This window comes from Psammomys obesus, unplaced genomic scaffold (assembly GCF_907164565.1).
Source record: "Psammomys obesus unplaced genomic scaffold, mPsaObe1.curated_primary_1811, whole genome shotgun sequence".
In the NCBI taxonomy this organism is placed as follows: domain Eukaryota; kingdom Metazoa; phylum Chordata; class Mammalia; order Rodentia; family Muridae; genus Psammomys; species Psammomys obesus.
The window spans coordinates 25,278,516-25,297,378 of record NW_026596073.1 but is presented as its reverse complement, the minus strand read 5'-3'; the positions used below and the strand labels follow the sequence as shown (position 1 = coordinate 25,297,378).

The window sequence follows — 18,863 nt, the reverse complement described above, 5'->3', positions numbered from 1 at the left end:
GCAGGACCGCTGGGCTCGCTGGGCTCCAGTCGTCTCCAGCAGAGCAAGGCTGAGCAGCTCGTGGGCTACAGCACCCGGGGTTGGTTTGGCCCACCACTGCTAGAGTGCCCGCTGTTGCGGGTGTCGCCTGCTGGGGTCGAGCTGCTGCGGTACCCTCCGCAGCGAGAGACGCACGTCGCGGTCCTCGAGAGCGAGCCCGGCACTTGCAACTTCTGCCTGGCGAGCCTAACTTCTGCGCGGGGTTCGGACTCGAAGCTCCCGAGCGGCGCACGAAGCGCGGCTGGGGCGGTGTCCCCGCCGGCTCACTCTCACGGAGATGACCTCCCCACTGTGGTTCTGCTGCTTCTGCGTCTGGGCCGCCGCCAACTGGCCGCCAGGAAGCGCCCTACAGCACCAGCCCGGCATGTAAGTGGCGCCCGCCAGCTCCGGAACGCGCGGACCGCAGCTGGGGTCCGTGTGCCCCCGCCCTACCCAGGGCGAAACCACGGCAGGGTCAGGGGCAGAGGCTAGGCCTCTCCGGGAAGCGACGGAGGGATGAGGTGCTGCCAGGCAGTATCCATGAGAACTTGGGGATGTCACTGACAGGTGTGAGGCGGGAACGTTAGCACACTCTAGACCTTAGGGAGCGCCACCGCCCAACAGAACTCCTGCCGCTGGAGGTCCGGGGCTGCTTTCTACCTGATTTTCTCCAAGCACTTGGCAGATCTTCCCACTCCCCACCCCCTCGGAGTTTGAGTATATGTGCGCGCGTGGGTATGTGTTTCGCTTAATTTCATGTTTGGGGAGTAACTGGCCACTTTCTACAGTCTTTTGCACGAAATCTCGTCGAACAGGGAATAGCTTGACATTGTGTGTGTGTGTGTGTGTGTGTGTGTGTGTGTGTGTAATCCAATGTGTTCCTACACAGTTCCCCCCCCCACACACACACACCTTTTTGGGAGGTACAATGAAGTCCAAAGAACGGATTATTTCACAGGTCTGATGAGAGAGGCTAGGAGCAAAGCATGTGTCAGCCCGGAGGGAGGCTATTTGCAAGCTTAGCTGGACAGTTACGAGGAAGGGGCACAGGCAGGGTTCCTTTTGCCATAGAAATGGGTAAGGCTAGGAAATGCCCATTCTCGGTCCCGTGCGGAGAGCAGGGAGGAGTTCGTGAAAAGTCTAACAGCCTGGTCTCCTTAACTGGCTGGAGAAGTTTTTTTTTTTTCTTTGCCATATCTTGCTTTAACATCACGATCCTGGGCTTGGAACAGCCTGCTGGAGAACCCAGCTCGAATTCTGCTTTTCCTGTAGTGCTCTCGGGCGGTTATGAGCAGACAGCAAGGCCTTATGAACACTTCATCATTCCCTGTCCTTTTGCTTTTCTGAAATATGAATATTATATCATAGAAAAGTGCTTTAGAGGAATAACCCAAAGCCACTCGTTCCTTTCCTCAGCTTCACTTTTTCCTGTAAGGAAAATAGTCTGGGGTTCATTTCATTTACATTTCAATGTTTCATCTTTTGGGAAATACTGATTCGGTTGGCTGCCTGATCACGGCACAGGCCATGAACTATGAGCAGGGTGTCACTGTCTCACTACTTCTTAACCACATAGTTGCTCAATGTGGATTCGTCTAAAATTTGAGGAGTTACTGAGAGTTTGATTTTCTGAAGTTGATAAGATTTGCACTGTTTACTCTGAAGAGGTGAAACTTAGACTCTTCAGTTTATCTCAGAAGCATCACTCTGGGTAGCCTGCACGTTTGGAAAGCCTTTATCTTACAAATTGCTTTAGCAGAGTCATTGTTAAGTGAACGCTAGTCGCCCTGCTAGGTAGACTCTTTCACCCGCAGCCACTGAACAATCACAGTGGTCATTCACTTCACACACACTCCACTCTTATATGACACAGTGCTCATCTCCTCTCGGTGTTGACTCTTTGGCCTGGAATGATGACATTGCATCAAAGAAATTGTGGCTCTCATAGATACGCCTGCTTTATATGTCAGGTGAGGTGAAGCCTGATACTAAACCCAATATACATTCTCGAAAGACTTCATTGAGCTGAGTTTGCCAAGGAATTGCTAAAGATTCTTAGTGCTTTCTGGTAGGGGAAATCCAGTCATGCTTGTAAGCAGTCCTCTCTGGTGCTGGAGTTTGCTCACCAGGAAGCGCAGTAGGATCTGCTGCCAGGCTGCTTTGTAATTCTTGACATGCAGAATGCAGCCGTGTACAGCACTTGGCTATCACACACACGAGTGTTTGTTAAATGGGAGAGAACTCTTCCTGAGATGGTTGTTGACCCCTGAGGTCTATTACTAGGGAAAGCAGGCTTCTGATGAGGTAATGACACTAATGAACATCCACCATCCTGCTGACCCACACTTACAGGTCATCACCACAGGGAAGACTTGTATGTAACATGTCTTGGAGGACCAAGTGAAAGCAGGGGCAGCTAACCAACAGTCAGATCTGTATACGCGTTCCATTTATGATTGTATTTTTTTAGAAGGTAAACACATTTTAAAAATTTATTAATGAGACAAAAATGTGTGCTATGCATTTTCAGATTCTCATGATGATTGATCCATCTGATGATTTTGTCTGATTGTATTTTGGAAACTTTGGGTGACTAATGTGGGGCTGATTCACAACACCAGCACTCCACTGAAGTACTTATTGTGTGGGCAGCGATCACAAACCACAGCGAGAAGTTAACTCCCTTGGATTCTTACTTAGGCACCAGATGACTTCTAGCTACTTTGTATTTACCACTCCTGTGACATAAGCAGTGCTCTCATGCCCATTAATGAGGAAGAGGCATGGCTGAGTTGAAATTTTCACAGCCATATGTGAACACAGATAGTTTGATTTCAGAGATAGGGTGCTGCTTCTTCTTCTTCTTCTTCTTCTTCTTCTTCTTCTTCTTCTTCTTCTTCTTCTTCTTCTTCTTCTTCTTCTTCTTCATGTTTTTGACAAGGAGTCTCAGCCCTTGCTGGACTTAATCTCATCCACTTTGTACCTGAAAGCGTCCTTGAACTCCTGATTCTCCCGCTTCTACCTCCCACATGATGAGATTATAAGCAGGCTTGGACCACCACACCTAGTTGTGGTTTAACTAGCCCAGAACATCCAGGCCTAGGCTGCATTTATGAAATTTTGCTATTTTCAACCTAGGAGACATTAAGGCACTTTGGGAGCCTCCTCTGGGTTGCAATCACTCTAGGTTCGGTGTTCCATTTAAGCTCCTATTGCCCCTCTACGCCCGGGAAAATCCTCAACAGGAAGTTCTGATTTCCCTCTGGTTACTGAAGACTATTTCTGAGAAATTCCTGACTGCTGCTTGGTGGTCCTTATGGCTTTTTGGTTGTTTGATACACTATATCATGCTATAGCCTTGAACTCTCAGTAACCATTCAGCCTCGGCTTCATGAGTGCTAGAATTACAAGTGTGAGCCACTTGGTGGTGACATTTTGATAAGGGATATTGATGAGTTTATTTATGTTAATGGTGCTCTGTACATATTTTTCACAGGATTAAATAGGAGATGTAAACAAACTCTACCCAAATCTTTGAAGCATCAAAGAACAATGACTAGTGTTATATGCTGTATTAAAATTTAGACTTTGTGATGTACTCTTGTGTACATTTTCATAATAATGAAACAAACATAATGAACATAGAGAAACTGCAGAAATTCCACCTGACAGGACTGAATTAAGACAGAGCCTGAGTTCTTGGAACCTGGGTTGTTTGTCTAACACCTGGGTAGGAAACTTTAAGAAGGCAAGGTCAGTGATTGACCCAGCAGTCTCCTGAACTGTATGGGGGATCTCACATCTATCCCTGAATATGGGTATCTCACACAGGCAGTTCTGACATAGACTTCAAAAGATGGCACTTTTCCATCCACCTGTGTTTTAGAGGCTTTGCTGTGCAGTGAGAAAAGCCTATATAAATAGGAAAGGAAGAGGGGTTTGCTTGGCTTGTAGTGTCTGAGTGTTCAGCCCATGGTGGGTTTGCTTTGCCGTTTCTGGGCTTTGATGAGGCAGAACAATACAACCAACAATGTGGTAGAACAAAGTTCCCCTCTTTAGTGTAGACAAGAAGTGTTTGTGTGTGTGTGTGTGTGTGGAGGGGGGGATCTGTGCTAAGATGGGAATGAGCTATATCTTTCCATGGTGAGCCCTGATGACCTACTTCTTTTAACTAGGTCACTACCTCCCAGTAAGGCCATTAAATTAAATTTTTTATTAGGGATTTATCTATTGACTAGGTCATTGCTCTCAGGAGCCAATCATTTCTCTATATGCTCACCTCTGAGCACTGCAGTTCCGACGAGCCTTCTGAGAGGACCCTTCATGGAGAGACCACAATACTCTCTGTCCCTACCATAGATGGCAGAAATGTGGTCATGACTTCTTCACCCCATGTGGAAACCTGGGGCTAAAGTGGGAGGGGCAGGGGCATCATGGAATCTAGAAGCTGGCTGGTTGCATGGCTGAGGGGTGGTGCCAGCACCTTGGATCCCATTCTTGTCTCTAGAGTCCTGTTCCTGTTTCCCATGCTACTCGGTGGTCCCACGACCATTTTCATCTCCGTTTAAACTATGCCCCCTCTGATCTTCCTATTAGATCGATATCTATTTACTTATAATTAGCAATAGTTGTTCTTCCTGCTGTTCCACCAACTAGACCCAAACATCTGCCTTACAGCTTTTGTAATCCATGCTTTATTGAGAGATAATATTGGTATTGTACACATGGTCCCTGACCTCTGTTTCAGTGTCTCCCATATTTAATTCTTTCTTCTGTCTCTTGCGGGGAGTTTCTCACTCCTGCCCAAGGCACTCTTTCCTTGATGCATCAGAGGCTGCCTGGCGTGTTTTCTCCGCATACTCTCTTTTCTTTCTATCTGGATCTTTCATGTGTACTATTTCCTTCTCATTTACACATATTCTTCTAGTTTCTGTTTGTCATCTGTCTTGTCTGTTGACATTTTTTGATCCTGCTTTTTTGCCTCACCTTTAATGTCTTAAAAAGCCAGCTCATTATCGATTCTTTCTCCAACCTTTTTTTCCTGCTCCTCCCCCCATCCATTTCTTCCTCCTTCCCTCCCTCCCTCGGTTTCTTCTTCTTTTTTTATGTGTATACATGTATGCACATGTAGCCCAGAGGTTAACTTTGTGTATCTTCTTCTGTCACTTGATACCTTCATTTTTTTTTTTTTAAATAGCAATCACTTTGTTCTAATGAACTCGCAAATAACAAACACTACATGGCTAGATGAACATTGCCACTCAAACAAACATTTGCCCTGTCTCAGTCTTCACACATCTCAGTGGACGTCCATACAGTCAGAATGGCCATTCGGAAGCTGTGGGCCTTCACTTCGTGTTTTACATCATCACTATTAGTCACATGTTTATGCACGTATCCAACACAAACAAAGATAAATATGCAACAGAGTTAAAGCTTGAAACAATTTCTCTGCATTCTCTTTCATGACATGTGTCCTCCCCGTGTGTCTTATCCTTCCTAATCATCTACATGCACTCTTTGTGTACTGTAAGCACATTTGTTTCCATATACACATGCATTTATAGTTATGAGCTAGGGTCTGCAAGAGGACATTGTTTTTTGTTTTTGTTTTTTTTTTTCTTTCTGAGATTAGATGGCCTCACTTTATGTTATACTTTCTAAAGCCATCAATTTTTTTTGAAAATTAAGTGATTTCATTTTTTTTTTTTGCAGCTGAATAATATTCCATTTTGAACATATTCCAGATTTTTATTACCTCATCATTTGTTGATGGCATCTGGGCTGGCTTTGTTTCCTTGTTGTAGTAAATATAGAGATAATAAACACGAACATATAACTATCTCTATGGTAAGGTACAGAGTTCTCTGGGTATACGCCCAGGACTGGAACAGCTCAGTCATGTGGTAGTTCTGCTTTGAACTTCTTGGGAAACCCACCCATACTAATTTTTGCATGAACATTGTGCTGGCTAGTTTTATGCCAACTTGACATAAGCAAAAGTTATCAGAGAGGAGGGAACCTTAAGAAAATGCCACCACGTGATCAGGCTACGGGCAAGCCTGTAGGCATTTCCTTCATTAGTAGTTGATTCCAGAGGTCCAAGCCCATTGTGGGTAGTCCTGGGTTCAATAAGATAGCAGGTTGAGCAAGCCATGAGAAGCAAGCCAGTAAGCAGAACCCACACACACACACACAAGCCCCCATGGCCTCTGCATCAGCTCCTGCCTCCAGGTTCTTGCCCTTTTTGCATTCTTGTCCTGAATTCCTTCAATGATGGACTATGTTGTAGAACTGTAAGTCAAACAAACCCTTTTCTCAACAAGTTATTTCGATCATGGTGTTTCATCACAGCAATAGTAATCCCTAACTAAGACAGATGTTTTAATTTTTCATTCCTCCTAGCAGTAAATGAAGGTTCCTCTGTTATCTCAAAGTAGGTTTAGTTTGATTTTCCTTCATGACTAGGAATGTTGAGTAGTTTTTAAAATAGTTGTTGGTCACTTATGCCCTCTCCCTCCCCTCTTCTTCTTCAACCCTGTGTATTCAATTCATTAGGCTATTTGTTGATTGCAATTTTATTTTCTTGGTGTTTAATTTCTACAGTTATCTGTAAAGTGTATTTGCCCTCCTCTGAATTGTAGCTGATAATGATTTTTTCCCATTCTGTGGGCTGTCTGTGCTCTTATGATGGTGTCCTTTACTGCACAGAAGGATTTTAATTTCATGTTTAATTTCATTTTGTCCCATCTGTTGATAATTGGGACTAATTTCTGCTGTACTGAAGTTCTGCTCAGAAAGTTCTTGCCTACTCAAGAACATTCCCTATGTTTTATCTAGAAGTTTCAGTATTTCAGGTTTTAAATTAAGATATTTTATCCATTTTCATTCATTTTCTTATATAAGGTAAAAGATATTAACTCAGTTTCATTCTCCTGAAGGTAGAAATCCAGCTTTGTGCACATCTTTTGTAGACTAGGCTATCCTATGTATGCTTTTTCCTCTTCGGTCAAAAATCAGATGGGTATAGTTTTGTCCATTTATTTCCAGGTCCTCTTTCAGTCCATTGGTCTACCTGTCTAGGTTTTAGTTTACTTGTTTTGTTATTTGAGACAAAGTCTCTCACCAAAACTGGAACTCACAGTTTAGGTTATGTTGACTGGTCAGTCAGCCCCCGGGACCCTCCTGTTTCTGCCTCCCCATCCCTCCTGCTTTTATATGGTGCTGGGGAAATGAACTCAGATCCTCATGTTTGCAAAAAAAGCACTTTGCTACGGGGCTCCCTTCCCAGAACGTGATTTCTTATACTTTATGAATTAACTCATTGCATTCTGGTCTGCTCGGCTGTTGTTCTTTCCCAGAGGCTGTCTTTGAATTTACACCATCCTCACTTTCTGTAGCATGTGACATTGCTAGCGCTTTCCGTTTCTGCTTTCCTCTAGCTCCACTCTTTCTTCTTCTCTCTGGATTCCCAGAGTCATCTGCACATTCCCATCTCCCCTGGCCATGCCATTTCTCCTACCCTTCTTCCTACCAGCTCCCATCATGCATTCTATTCTGATGTGGCCTCTATCACCACAGCTAGCTGCAGGCTCCTTGGAACTACAGACATGCGGTTTGAGCTAGATAGTTATCGTCTCCACGGCATTCAGCTTGGAATGCCACAGGCCATCTCTACTAGTCTCTGTCTTCGACCTTTTGGGGGGGGGGCATTTTGGCTATCTTCTCTTTTATTATACCTGAAAACATTTTAAAAATTACTTTTCTTCTAATGTATTTATTTTTTGTTATTTATGAGCTTAAGGTGGCATGGTTGTAGCAAACCTTTCCCCTCCCCCAATGGCAACTTTTGAGGAAGCTGAGTTTGATGTTTCTGTCAGTTACCAAATCCTATAAGCACCAGCACTGAAATATTCTTTGTGCAGTTCTTAGTCCTGTTTTTTGTTTTTGTTTTTATTTATGTAGCCCAGTTTGTTGTCTGTGCTCACACAGCATTACGGTCAGCTCATGGTCTCTTTCATATACTTTAAATTTTTGTTATATATAATATGTTTATATTATATATATAATTTAAATTTTAAGGTTGTATTCACTTACATACATATATGCTGCATTTACTTGAGGACTACCGTGAGATGTATGACACCTGTGTACATTCTGTGATGTTTAAGTTCAGATAAGCCTGTTTGTGTCTTTGGCCATTTACCTTAAGGTGTGTGTGTGTGTGTTATCTGTGTGTGTGTGCAAATTGTGTGTGCTAGTACATGTACCTGCTAAAGGACAGCTTTAGTATCATTCCTTAGCTGTTGCCCATCATTTTTAATTTTTTAAAAAGACAGTGTTTCTCAATAGCCTGGACTTTCCCAAGTAAGTTAGGCTGGCTAATCAATGAGCCTCCAAGATCCTTCTGTTTCCAGTTACCCATCACTGATGTTACAAGCACGTACCATGATGCCTGGCTTCCTCCCCTGCACCCCGACCCCCGCCACACTCCTTCCTGTAGGTTCTGGCAAGGCAAGCGCTTTATTTACTGAGTTATCTCCCCAGACCCATCATGTTTTTCATGTTGAAAAGATTTAAAATCTTTTCTTCTAGCCTGAAATACACATAGAATACACATAGACTATTTTATTAGAATCTACACCTGCCATGACCTATACATCTTGGGCCCCAGAATCCTGGCTAGGGGTGACAAGGGAATTTAGAAAGGACAGACATACAGGCACACGTACTGTGAAGCGGGATCAGGTGGGATTTGCTAACCAGTGTCACCACACCCTGGAACCCCAGCCTGTTTGTTAGGGACGGCACAGAGGGAGGCTTAGCTTGTCTGGCTAGGAAGTCTCTGTAAGCAGTCATCTCAGGCAGTCGACTTCCTGGAGGAGGAAGCTGCAGTTGCTAGTTTTTGCACACACTAGTCAATTGCTCCTAAACACACATGCTAGGAAAGCTTTCATTCCTCTCCAGTCTGAACCGCGCAGGGAATGGCTTTGTTAACTTACCTCGGGCCAACTGGTCTTGGAGTCCTCAAGAGTCCATGCTCATGTCAAAGCACAGGTTCATGCATGTCTTCACTTGGTCAGGGTCTCCTCTGCCCCTACATACACTTCCTCTACGAAGCAATTGAACAGAATGCATTGTTACTTCTGTTTGTACTAAGAATCTTTTCTCAACTATACGCCACCCTTCTTCTCCACGCCCTCTCCCTTCAGCCTCTGCTCATCACCACAGCGCGGTAAGTGTCTGCGAGACCAACACGTTTAATTCCCACATATGAGTGAGGATCAGGTAGTGTCTGTCTTTCCGTGCCTGGATTATTTCATTTAGCGTAATGATCTGCAGGCCCAGCCACATTGCGGCAAATGAAAAGTTTCATTCTCTTTTTCAGTGTCTGAAGTAGGAATAACGGGTATATAACACATATATATTTACAGATGCATGTGTGTTCTCCCCCTTTCCAATTCATATGTACATGTGCATGTGAAATATATATATTTCAAAAGTGATTTTAAAATGAGTTGATTTAAAAAACGAGTCTCTAGTAACTGTTTCCTTTCACTAAAACACACACACACACACACACACACAAACTGAGTTTTGTAAAGTTTTGAAATATTTATTATGTGCCAGAAACAAGTTATATATTTTGCATATTTTAACTCACTTAGTCCTCATGAAATCCATATCAGAAGATGACAGTGGAGTGTATAATTTAGGGTAAGGAAGCTGATATCAAGAGGAGTTGTTTTTTGTTTTTTTTTTGTTTTTTTTTTTTTTTTTCTGAAGAAACTGCATATAAGGATATGGATCTCCAGAGAAAGTTCATATAGTTAATTCAGAAAGAGGTAGGGCTCAAATCCAGTCTGGCTCTTAATTCTGTGCACCTAATTGTCTCATTGTACACAAGGGCTTTTATTATGACATTATTCAATGTCATAAACATTTACTAAGCATGTGTCTTTTGGTGTTTCTCTCTAGTCCTCCTCTCTCAGTGAAGAATTACAAAAGGGCTATGATTTCTACCACTCATGAGCTAGCAAGTTAGTCTGCCGACAGCTTTTAGTTGCTGAGAAAAGACAGATTCCTCAGTCAAGACAGATTCTGCGCCATCCTTCAGCGCAGACAGTATGAGCTTAGTGTCTGCATCACTGACCTCCTCCCTCGGTTCCATGGGGCCCTTGAGGAGAAGTCCAAAAGATGCACTGCATACAGTCAAAGCTGAGACCCTGAGTGCTATAAGGTGCCTGCTCACAACCCAGTCAAACCTTCGCCAAGGGGGAAATAGTCTTTGTTCTAACGCTGAGGAGAACTCCACCCCATCCAGCAGGAGATGTTCTGTCCTCCTTCTGAGGCTGTTTATCGTATAAACACCCTTTTGGAAGGCGACTTTTTGTCCTTATAGTGACAGTGTATAGTGTAGGCAAAGCAGGTGTTCTCTCACTGACCTTCACCCATCTATACCTCTGTGCTGCCTAAGGTTTTTAAGGGAAATACTAGAGACCCGGGAAAGCTGTCTCTCAACACTCCTACCATTTTTCTTCCATATTTTAGCAGCACACATTTTGCTAAAGTGTAGGCCTAATTGTTTTTTTTCTCTTCTATTGATTCCATTCACATTGGAACCAGATGAGAATGGGTTTAGTGAGCTTATCCCAGAGACCCTGTCTATATCTTAAAACCAGGGGATATAGCTGGAGATAAAAGGGACAGACCACGGACTGGAAGGACTGGTATCAAGAGGAGCTAATGGGAGTGTGAGCTGAGGGGAAAATGTTCTAAGGAAATTGGGAACATTGGGAAGAGGAGTTCTAGAGTGAGCATGTGGAAACATGTGTGTCCTGGGGTCCCAGCCACAGGCTCCTGGAGAAGATCAGAGGAGAGGAGTCAGCAGTGTGCACTGGATTGAGGCCACAGTTTGATGTTTAAAAGGAGATACAGCTGAGGAGAAAGCATCAGCAAGAAAAGGAACCCGGATATACAGAGACAGGGCAGAAGAAAAATAACCTAAAGAGGAAGTTAAGTTATTGAGGTGCTGAAGATGGCCTCAGAGAAGTTGTGTAAGGTAGGAACCTAGAAAATGGATGGTGCCACCTATGAACAGTAACAGCCTTAGAACTGCCTACACAGATCCAGTGAAAGAGTTAGGGGGTAGCATTATTGGTATTAGGAAGAAAGAAGCCAAATTCAGCAGCGGGAGTTCTGGAAACCATCATGGTGGCCTTGGAAGATGAGATGGGTTGGCCTGAGATGGACACTCACTGAAGGGAGTGGAAAATGCATGCAAGGTGAGGTGCCGGCAGCTGTGGCAGTGAAGTGTCCTCCGTGGCCACGTACTGCACAGTGACTGGAGTCTGTGACTTTGATCCTAAGCATGTCCCAGGGCTCCTAAATGGAATTCATGACTGACTGCTCTGCAGCTTTGTTCTAGATAAACTCCATGGGCGCTTCCATCTTTTCCAGGACAAGTCCAGCACAAAGTTATCCAATCTAGAAATATTTTAGGACTCTGAGATCGGGAGTAAGGGCGCATCTATCTGTCTCAACAATGCGAACTGACATTTGTATTTGATATAGCTGTCTGGAGAGTTCTAGTTTGCTTTTTAAAAAAAGCAACCTCAAGCTCTGTTTGATAGCCATGTGATAATGAGGAGGACATGTTTGGGATTTTTAAGGGACGTTTCTAGGCAACACTGTGAAGTCAGTTCTTTGTATATAAATGATGTGGCTTGTCGGCTTGTCAATGTATGGTGTGGAAAAAGTTTTCTGTCATTCTGCAGTGCATAATTTTCAGTGGTGTTTAATGTTCCTTCTCACTGATATGCTTAATTAGTAATTGACAGTAATTCTGAGCTTCAGTGCGTTTTGCTCTTGAGGGACAGGCAGTCCCAAGAGACTTTAGCTCTCATATTTTGAATTATTAAGGAAACTGCCTCCACGGTTTAGTGTGGTGGAAGCTGATCAGTAAAAAATCAACCGGTTTGAGCAGTTTCAAGGCCCACATGCTTTGCCACACTGTGAAGGGAGTGAAGGGAAGTACGTGTGAGGATCAGATGAACTGCTAAGTGCGTGTAGCTAAGAAAACTATACTGTGCGCTAGAAATATGCTGATGGGGCGGGTATTAGATGTTCTCATACACACACACACGTGTTCTCACACACATACACACACACACACACACACACGTACACTAGGTGAGATGTTGCTTGTGGTAACTAACCACACTGTAGTGATCATTTCACAGTACACATTTATCTCAAATCATCCCACGATACACCATAAATATGTGCAGCTTTATTTGACAACACACCTCAGTACGAGCTGGGAAGGAGTAAATGCTAATAAAATAATAGTCAAATTTTATTATGCATTTATGGAGTTCAAGCAAATTTTGATTATCCCGGCTTTCAAAGTCAAAAAGATAAGAAAACAATTCTCAGCATGAATAAACTGAAAATGTATCTTGACATCAAAAATTTATTTTCCAATGCATTTTGCAGCTTATGCCGAGAAGCACTCCTTATCTTCTGAACTTTTGAACTCTCTATGTATTGGGATGAGCAGGGGAAAAAAAAAAAAAAACCAGCACATGTTTCCTTTAAATGTGCCAGAATACTAAATGTAAGAGAGAACAAGTAGGCACTCAGGACTCGATGCACACTGGCCAATTATGTGATAGTAGAGCAGCTTTAGGGATATTATGCAATACCAGAATGAATTTTGATATAGGAACCACAGTAGGCTCCAACCGTAACATCATACAGATGTAGTCTCTGCTTTCTTTATAAAGCAAATTTTGCTTGAATTCAACTGACAGTTAAGAAGTGTGAGCCAGGAAAAAACTCTGTCAGCATTCTTGACTTTCATAAATCTATTTACAGGAGAGGCCCCATTAACATTTTAATTGTTTCACTGCTAAACTTGCTCTAGTTGCCACCTTTAAAGGGCTCAGGTTCATTAAAATTTAAGGGACCAGAGAGTTTATGTTCTATTCTAATGACCCAAAGATGGTTGCAAAGGCTCTAAATATTTTTTCTGTGTTTCCTTGAACACCTGAGGGATTCTCTCTAGTAACTAGACACTATCCAAAATGAGGTGACATATTGTCTTATTTCAGTTTTACCAGAATGCTCTCTCTGTATCTGTTTTCTCTCATCTAAATACCAGGGTGTCTTAAGGTATTCCAAGGCCCATACTCCCTTCCTCTTCCCTCCCCTGTCCTGCCCTGCCTTCCCCTTCTCTCCCCTTCCCTCCACTCCTCTTCCCTTCCCTCACCTCCTCTCTTCTTCCCCTGCCCACTTCAGGTTCTCTTAAGGTACCTTTATTTCATGGTCCATACTGCCTTCCCCTCCACTCCCCTCTTTTTCTTTTCCCTCTTCTCCCCTTCCTTCCCCTCTCCTTTGTTCCCCTCCCTTCACCTCCCCTCCACTCCTTGCTTCAAGGTCTTTCTTAAGGTACATTGATCCCATGGTCCATACTTCCCCTTCTCTTTCCCCTGCCTTCCTCTTTCCTCCTCACTCCTCCTGTCTTGTTCTGCCTCCTTTAGGTTCATATGTTTGAATATGCATATAAAGACCATAGTTCAACCTTGAGGACTGTTCTTCAGTTGCTGTCCACCTTGGTTGTTAAAACAGGCTCTCTCTTTGGTCTGGGACTTTCTGCCTAGGCTAGGCTGACTGGCCAGGGGCATGGGGACACTTTGATCTCTGCCCCTTTAGCATCAGAATTCCAAACTTGTGCTGTCATGACCTCCTTCTTTTGTGTGCACTGGGGATCAGACTCAGGAACTCATGCTCTCTGGACTGAAACAGCACTCTAACCCCATTCCCCTCAGTATTTCTACAGCTGGATTCCAATTTTATTGAGGGTTAAGTTTGAATTAAAGCCAGGCACAGGTAGATAAAGATATCAGTGAGTGTATGTTCATCTTATGTTTCTCTATCTCTAATTCTTCTCCTCTCACTAGAAGTGTCAACCCTAAGCTGAAATCAACTCTAACACTTTGGAGCACCATTGTTTTGACTGCTGTGCGGGAGCTGTGGAACCGTGACAGAGCCTGAGGGCCCTAGCCCCTCACGTCTCTTTTAAGGCTTCAGTGTATGTCCCAGGACATTGTTTTGGCACTAGTTTTATGTTTGGAGGACTGACTAGTCTTAAAACATTCTACCAAGGTGACCTGTTCAATGCGATTGTTTAGTGTCAGTCACTTTAATACCACATTGGACAACACTTTGCCTCCAGTTTATGTGAAGCCTTCATGAATAGAGTCTATCATTTCTTCTTTAAGGAACATTTCTCATTGGTAATAATGAAACTGTATCATCTGGGTATAGACGGAGAGAAGTATTTGATTTCATTGGGGAGATGGAGGTGGAAGGAAGTGATGATTAATGTCAGATCGATCCTCAAACTTTCACCGAAGTAAACTACATTAGAAAGCGGTAAGACATCATAGCATCTTGGTGTAAACTGCTATTTGTCGGCTAAGGTTTGATTGCAGGACTGAGCTTGGCAATATTGAAAAATAAGGATATAGGAAACAGTAATAACTGATAACACAGAGTTACTTATTACCCCTTACAAATTACGTATTTTCTATGCATTTATGAGCCTGAAGAATAAAAGTGAGTGTTTGCATGGCTATTTTCCAGAAGAAATTCTGATGTGTTTTGCCTATCAATTGTGGTGAATTTCTAAATGTTCTGTTTTGAAGCTTAGCCAGAAGGTTCCAGATGGTGGTAAAGATGACTGTGGATTTCTAAGTTTCCTCCATCAAGAGAGTGCTTCTATGGCCCAGTCATCGCCAGGTGATTCTGGAGTGTGTTCTGTCTCAGGGAGCACACACTTCATGTTAGTGTTTTCTGTATCCATATTGTGCCACAGACTTTGAGATCATTTTCAATCGTGCATAAAAGAGAACTCCTCTGTGAGGTGTGGAGGAAGCCCTAAGCGAATATATTTTGTTTACATAGGCATATCAAGGAGCCCAATCTTTTGTGAGGCTCAGAGGGATGGCAAAACTCTCTTTTGGTGTTCGTGTGAATGTTGTCAGTGTATGCAAAAACTATGAACCACATTCCTCCTCTGGAATAATGGCAACCTGAGACTGCTGCCCTATGGAAAACCCCACCCAAATCAGCTGAACCAGCTTTCCCATTCAGCTCTTTACAGGAAACTTAACTCCTTGATTCAGATGGCTAAAGTAAACACACTGAGGTTCTGGATTTCTGCTGTTGTGCTTGGAGCATCTCCATAAGAGTGCCTGGACCACCCCATCCTAGTTATTCTGTGTATATGTCTCTGTCTCTCTCTGTGTGTATTCTTTTTTTATTTTTATTAATTACACTTTATTCACTTCGTATCCTCCGTGGTCCCCTACCAATCCCACCTTCCCTTTCCCTTCTCCACACATGCCCCTCCCCAAGTCCACTGATGGGGAAGTCTTCCTCTCTTTTCTTCTGATCCTAGTCTATCAGGTCTTGTCAGGAGTAGCTGCACTGTCTTTCTTTGTGTCCTGGTAAGGTTGCTCCCCCCTCAGGGGGAGGTGATCAAAGAGCAGGCCAATCAGTTCATGTCAGAGACAGTCCCTGTTCCCATTACTGAGCTGCCATGGGCAACATCTCTGCAGGGGTTCTAGGTTATCTCCATGAATGGTCCTTGGTTGGAATATCAGTCTCAGAAAGGACCCCTGTGCCCAGATTTTTTGCTTCTGTTGCTCTCCTTGAGGAGCTCCTGTCCTTTCCAGGTCTTATTATTTCCTACTTCTTTCATGAAATTCCCTGTACTCTGCCCAAAGGTTGACCATAAGTCTCAGCCTCTGCTTTGATACCCTGCAGGGTAGAGCCTTTCAGAGGTCCTCTGTGGCAGGCTCCTGTATTGTTCCCTGTTTTCTCCTTCTTCTGATGTTCCTAAAGAAACTAATCAAGAAGGAGGACTCTGGCTAAATGTGTGTGCGTTCTTATGTTTCTTCTTAGCCACTGTCTTAGGATTAGTATTACTATAACACTATGACCAAGGTAAAAAAGGAAGGGTTTAATTGGAGCTTGCTTATAGTTTCAGAGGGTTAGTCCGTGACCGTCATGGAGGGGAACACGGCCGCAGCAGGAAGATTGGCGCATGGTGCTGGGGGGTAGCTGAGAGCTTGCATCTGACCTGCAGGCAGCAGGCAGAGAGAACAAGACTGAGATGGTTGAAACCTCAAAGCCCACCCCCAGTGGCAAACCTCCTTCAACATAGACACACTTCCAAATCCTTCCCAAACAGTTCTTATAACTCAGGACTGAGCATTCTAATATATGAGTGTATGGGGGCCATTCAAATCACCACGGTCAGGGGCTTAGAACAAAGTCATGCCGGATATGGCAGTCTTTCCTTTAAATTCTATTCTTGTTTTCCCCTCTTCTCTCAGTCTTTGACAGCCACCTTTCTAGTTTCTGTTTTTATGACTTCAGCTACCACACAAGTAGAATCATGCAGTGGTTATCTCTTTCTACCTGGTAATTCTTGTATCTTGTATTATATATATTATATATGTATTATCTTGTATTATATATATAATATGCACATTTTCTATTCTATTATTTAATATATTAAATATATAAATAGCATAATTAATATGTTATTAATATGTAAACTATGTTAATATAAATTATATATGGTATATATTGTGATGTCTTGAAATATGTGAAATAAAATATGTAGTCAGGTGGTAATTTTTAAGCAGCTATATGGTAGGTGTGGCTTTCTTGTCATTTATATGAGACACAATCTCTCAGCAGACATCCTGGTCTCTGGCTCTTACAATCTTTCTGTCCTCTCTTCCTTAGTGTTCCCTGAGATTTAGATGCAGGAATTGTGATGTAGCTGTATCTGTTAGGGCACACGACAGTCAGTTGATCTCTGAATTTTGACCAGTTGTAATTTCTGTAATAGTCTCTATATACTTCAAAGAGACGTTTCTTTGATGAAGAGTAAGAGCTACCCTTATCTGTGGATATAAGAGAGGTATTTAGACTGCAGGTAAGAATTAGGTTGGTGTAGTACTGTGGTGATAGTGGGTTCTCCTGTTAAGATCTCTGACATTACTAGCCCTGGCTGGTCAGATAGGTTTCCAGTGCAGGAATGGTTTCTGTTGAGCAGGCTTTGAGTCCAATCAGAGAGCTCTTGATTACCCCCAAGATATGAGTACCACTGGTGCATCTTTAGGGGCATCTTGCCATGCTAGTCATTGCTGTAGTTTATGGGCATTACAGCTGGGGAAGAATATTGTTATTTCTCTCTCTTTACAACTTGCACTGTACCTTTTGATATTCTGAAAACTGGTCCCCAAGGAGGCTTTCAGGTCAGATCCAGCTTAAATGTACTGAATCTCATATTCAAAGCGCACTGTGTCTTCAGCAATAGGGACTTACCTTCAACCTCTGGAAAACAACCAAGGGCAACAGCAATAGCCTAAATTGTTTTGGAGGTCTCTTGAACTCACCTAAGTAACATCTCAAAAGGAAGTTTCTCATGCCTGGCCTGGTGCTACAGTCTTTGTTAGATGACCCGTGGACCCTGAGGGGTAATTTATCACCCCAAGTGGCGCATATATATATATATATATATATATATATATTTCCAGCTCCATCTCTTTCCCTGCAAGCATCATGATTTCATTTTTTTTGTAACTGAATAGTATTCTATTGTGCATATCACCACAGTCTTATTATCCATTCAGTTTCTGAATAACATTGGGTTGTTTCTGTTCCCTAGCATGTGAATAAGTGGCCAATGTTTCTAATTTGTTTCTCTTAAATGTAGGCAGTAGCTGATTTACTTGATAGTATATATTCAAATTAAAAGTAGTTTCAGCATCCTTTACCCATAATAGCAAAATTCTAAAAGCTATAAGAACTATCAGCTACTCTTGTTGCTGTTGCTTTTATTTCCCACAAACTAAGTAGGTAGCAAGACCTAGTGTGAGTCTAATTATAGATTTCATTATATTTGTTATGAAAATCTTTAAGTTTACTGAAGAAATACATTTTTAGTTTGGGAATGCCTCTCTAAATACTCGTGGGCCTCATAGGTAACATATTATTTTTTCATACCTCCCAAAATTGAACTTTGGACAGTTTGCCCCTTGCCAGTGTTAGATAACTTTAACCTAAATTTGTTGATATAATATTTAAAGAGCAATGTTTTTCAAAGAGTAACTTTGTATTTTTAAAATTTTTGCTTATTTGGAAAAAATTTGTTTATGAAATGTGAAGTTGCTTCAAGCAACTGCCTACTTTTATTTAAGTCTTAATATTTGTTGCTATAAAAACAGGAGGGACTCAGTTCCATGTGTTCTAAAGAAGATAAAAAAGCTTAATCATAATAGTGATGTTTTCACAATATTCCAATATTTTATCATCTATCCTGTCAAAAAGTAATTGGATTTTATCATTTGGTAAAGTTCCTACCATGATCAGAAAATAGAGATTTGTAGATTCATTAGGAGTCAATGCTATTTGATTCTACTAAGTCCATAGCTTATAGTTAGGAGAATCAGTGTTTGTTGTCAAAGGGATCTCTGTACCAGGTAGATGTTCTCAACTGAAAGCACAGACTTTCCACAGTATTTTATCCATTTCTTCAGAATAACAGACATCATATTTGTAGTATGCCTCTGATTATTGACAAGCCATTATCTAGGGATAAGAACAGAAGGCCCCCAATTTCAGTTTTTTACAGTTTAAAAAAAATTTCAATTCAACTTCATTTACTGTGCACTGAAGATAAACTTTGGGCCCACTTTGGTCACTCTGTATATGCCTGATTCCAGGAAGAATGGTGGTCATTTGAAAGATGAAGTGACCCA

General features: G+C 42.4%; 1 protein-coding gene across 1 annotated transcript in view; it reads left to right on the top strand.

The window, feature by feature from the left end:
• The first annotated feature begins 316 nt into the window (after positions 1–316).
• LOC129690514 (EGF-like and EMI domain-containing protein 1) overlaps positions 317–18,863 on the top strand; it is a 589,445-nt gene continuing 570,898 nt past the window's right edge. Inside the window, exon 1 of the mRNA XM_055626215.1 lies at positions 317–405. Within this exon, the coding sequence (XP_055482190.1) occupies positions 317–405 (89 nt within the window). The remainder of the gene's footprint in view (positions 406–18,863) is intronic.